At 36.4% G+C, this 4074-nt stretch overlaps 1 protein-coding gene across 2 annotated transcripts; it reads left to right on the top strand.

The window, feature by feature from the left end:
• The first annotated feature begins 881 nt into the window (after nt 1-881).
• Nucleotides 882-2509, top strand: LOC111789875 (transcription factor MYB26-like). Of its 2 annotated transcripts, XM_023670589.1 has the most exons (4): nt 882-1082; nt 1210-1339; nt 1532-2052; nt 2226-2509. In XM_023670589.1, the coding sequence occupies exons 1-4, from the start codon at nt 950-952 to the stop codon at nt 2327-2329; spliced, it is 888 nt and encodes a 295-aa protein (XP_023526357.1). In that variant the 5' UTR covers nt 882-949; the 3' UTR covers nt 2330-2509. The 2 variants fall into 2 exon arrangements, with proteins under 2 accessions (XP_023526357.1, XP_023526356.1); XM_023670588.1 differs by having other exon boundaries at nt 1532-2509.
• The last annotated feature ends 1565 nt before the right edge of the window (nt 2510-4074 follow it).

The following is a 4074-nucleotide window of genomic DNA, read 5'->3' as shown; positions in this document are numbered from 1 at the left end:
CACCACGTGTGGCCAACGTATTTCATTCGTCTCTAGTAGGTTCTACGATAATACTAGAAATTTTCTAATACTCGTACAATGTATTCTTCTTTTCTAGCTTTGTTTAATAAGGTTCAGGGTTGGAGGTCGAATCATGAATCTTTGATATGATAATTTGTGTATTATCTGTTGAATTATATACATAGATGCACCAATACTTTTATTTTCACGTTTTTTTAGTAATAACAATTGTAGAAGTAAAAGGTCGAGGCTATTGATCTTCAGATGATAATGTGTCATACACACTCAATTATACTCGGTTTGACTATCTTTTTTTTTTGTAACAACACAAATCCAACGCTAGCAAATATTGTCTTTTTTTGACTTTCTTTTTCGAGCTCTCCCTCAAGGTTTTTAAAAACGCATCTACTAAGGAGAGGTTTCCACACCCATAATGTTTTGTTCTCTTCCCCAATCGATGTGAGATCTCACAATCCACCCCCTTTGGGGCCCAGCGTCCTTGTTGGCACACCGCCTCATGTCCACTGTCGATTGAGGCTTAGCCTCCTTGCATACACATCGCCCGGTGTCTGGTTTTAATATGTTTTAAAACCCTGAAATGAAAAGTCCAAAATGGACAATATTTGATAGCAATGGGCTTAGGCGTTACATTTTTTCATTTAGATATTCACCCATTGAGCCTATACTCCTTAAAGTTTAGGTAAAATGGTATAGAATATTTTTTCATACTTGGGTAGTACTAGAAAATTTTGGTAGACACGAAAAGGAGAGGTTGTAGGGCATTTGGCATGAGCCCTAAGCGGCCCACAACCGTACAGCTTCCTCAACATTAAATTCATTACCCCTTTCCCTTCCCTTCACACTCCCATAATGTCATTCACTCTCTCTTTCTGTTTTCATTTCTTCTTCTCTCTCTAAAGCATAACCCTCTAAGAGAGAGAGAGAGGATATGGGGCACCATTCTTGCTGTAACAAACAGAAAGTGAAGAGAGGGCTTTGGTCACCCGAGGAAGACGAGAAGCTTGTCAATTACATTTCTACTTACGGCCATGGCTGTTGGAGCTCTGTCCCTAAGCTTGCTGGTAATTACCTTCTCTTTTCCCCCTCACAATTATTACTAAACTCCAAAGCTTAACTCCGGAGTTGAGTTTCCATAAATTTCAATCATATTGTTTCATCCTTCAAATAATTTTTCAGTATGTTTTGTAGGCTTACAACGATGCGGAAAAAGTTGCCGGCTTCGATGGATAAATTATCTCAGACCCGACCTTAAACGTGGGAGCTTCTCCCCCCAAGAAGCTGCCCTCATTGTTCAACTTCATAGCATTCTTGGCAACAGGTGTCTTTCTTTTTTTTACTCTCTAATTTCTCTTCCGGTCAAATTGATTATCTTCGTGCATATAAGGATACTAAATTACCGAAAATGTTGCACACCGACCTATATATAGAGAGAAAAAAAGATATCAACTTTGATTCTGAACCCGAGTCTCGAAACTTTCTAAACCTCTTTTTGCTTTCGGGTTTCTTTCAGATGGGCTCAGATAGCAAAGCAACTACCGGGAAGAACGGACAATGAAGTGAAGAATTTTTGGAATTCGAACATAAAAAAGAAGCTGATCTCTCATGAGGTTTCAGCTTTGACCACCTTTTCTGGCCATCTCCAAAACCCTAATGTTTCCATTAATAATGAGGGCTTCTTTATTCTCAATGCAAACCCTAATTTGATTCTGACCACCTCAGCCCATCAAGATCAGCCATGTCTTCCAACTTCAACTCTACAAGCTGGTTATGATCTCATTGATTATAAGCTTCAACAATTTTCCAATCTCAATCCAAATGCCAATTTGGTTCATTTGCTGCCTTCGTTTTCCCCCTCAACAAACCTTTTACCTCATAACCCTCCGTCGTGGCAGTCATTGGGAGGATACCGTTCCCAATCGCTCGACTCCGATCAACTAATGGTTGCAAGCGGAGAGTTTGTCACTCCAATGACTACACTACCTCAATACGTCGATGGTTCGATTTTGCATCCCGCAAAATTATGCGAAGTTGGTGAGGAAAATATTTGCTCATCAGTTCCACAAATTTCAGCTCCTTCGCAAGATCTTGACCCATTTACCAAATTATCAAGCTTTCCAAATGGTTATTACCCACAAGATCAATGCTTGGCAGCCAATCAAATGGCAATGGAGCAAATTGACATGATAATGTCGTCGATTTTGCAGATCCCGTCGTGCTCGTCGTCGTCGGCATTGTTGGGTCTATCGGAATTATCGAGCAATCTAGTTTCGTCAAGCTGGGGAGTGTAGGATACATAGGTACGTCATAGTATATGTATGAGTATGTGTGTAGGTAAGTAATAATTTCAAAAAATGCAATTGTTTTGGTTTGATATGTATGTTTGAGAAGGTAAGAGGTAGTCCATAGGGAAAGAACCTAAAAGTTGCTAGTTCAGGTTGTTTACTAAGTAATGCTTGATCAAGTACTATAAATACATTGCCTTGTTTCACATGCTTCCTTCAAATTCCTCAAATATATTTCCTCTATACTATCTTATGGTTCCTACATTCCTCACCATATCCTATATTTGTAGCCCAAGTATAATGAAAACACCCCCCCTACAAACAAAGGACAAAATCAAAATTGACCTTAAAAATGTCGGGAAGCTCTTAATTAATGGTTGTTCTAGCTCGGTTATGTTAATTAAATATGGGGTAAAGTTTTTTCTTGCTTCGAGTTAAAGAAAAAAACAGTTTAGCGTACTATTTGGTATCTTATCTCCTTATCCACTGAACTATAAAATTATTTAATTAAAATTAAAAAAAAAAAAAAATATAAACATGAAGATTAGAGGATAAAAGGAAAATTTTAGAAATTTAGAAGCTAAAAACTAAATTTATAATTCATAAAAATATATTAATGGAATATAGATTTGTAGTAAATGCATTAAAAATAGTGAAATAGAAAAATAGAAAATGAAAAGGGTAGGCATCAGAAATATATTGAAGAGAAGCAAAAATAGAAAAGATAGAATTTGATGCGGTTTAAACTGAAAGGAGGCATTTTCCATTGCATACAATTTTAACTCAAAAAGGATCTTATTCTTTATTATTATAGACTCGTTCATGCATGTAACTACCTTATCTTGACCGTAAAAATAAGAGTAGTACTTGACTTGAGTATTTTAAGGAATACTAAGTGATCCCACTATTGGATCACGAAATACATAAATGATATTGAACTCTGCTTTCCAGTAAAGTTGGATGCATACTTTTTCTCTACACACGACTCAAGTACGTGCACATGAATCCTCCAAGCAGATGTATATGTACCCCTGGATTTGCCCTTCAACTACTGCACACTCACACTATCGAAATACTGAGGGAAAGGAGCCTGATAGTATTATGGTGTACACATTACCGTATTATAACATCATGACAAATATAAATGTCGTATAGTATGCATCCGTATTAATCATAACAGAGAAGTATCCCTATGTGTATGACACCTAAAAATGCATGAGGTCCCCTTAACTTCATATCATATAATATGCAGATCGTACATTCGTGTTTCATAAACATTTTCATGGATACATTCTTGGCATAACAATACCTTACAATCTCGAAAACAATAATGTTAACATGGTGTGCATGACATATCATAACATAACAAAAGTCATAATATATCATCACGTAGTCATAATATAATAAGTCATAACATTACATAACATCGAGAGTCATAAAATACAGCACATGGAGGGAGCACAAAGCAGTAATTAATGGACAAATTGAGAGCATGCAAGAGCTTATCAATGCAAGATCACAATCTGTTTGGATGAAGTTCAACCAATATCGAACTATTTTAAATTTATGTGTAGAAAATAACCATTTGAAAGGGATAAAGTTGTTTATTGAAATATTTATGAATCATGATGAAGAACTAAACACAGGCTTTGGCAAGGGCTAAACTTCATGCCGAGGTTGCTCGAAGTGAAGAATCTCGAGCAAAGTCAAACTTACAAAGGAGAATGTGAGTCAATAGCTTGACTTAGTAAAAATAGTTATTAACTTAAAC

The sequence above is a fragment of the Cucurbita pepo genome, chromosome LG03 (genome assembly GCF_002806865.2).
Source record: "Cucurbita pepo subsp. pepo cultivar mu-cu-16 chromosome LG03, ASM280686v2, whole genome shotgun sequence".
NCBI lineage: Eukaryota > Viridiplantae > Streptophyta > Magnoliopsida > Cucurbitales > Cucurbitaceae > Cucurbita > Cucurbita pepo.
Note: the sequence above shows the minus strand (reverse complement) of the source record. Positions and strands in the feature narration are given on the sequence as shown.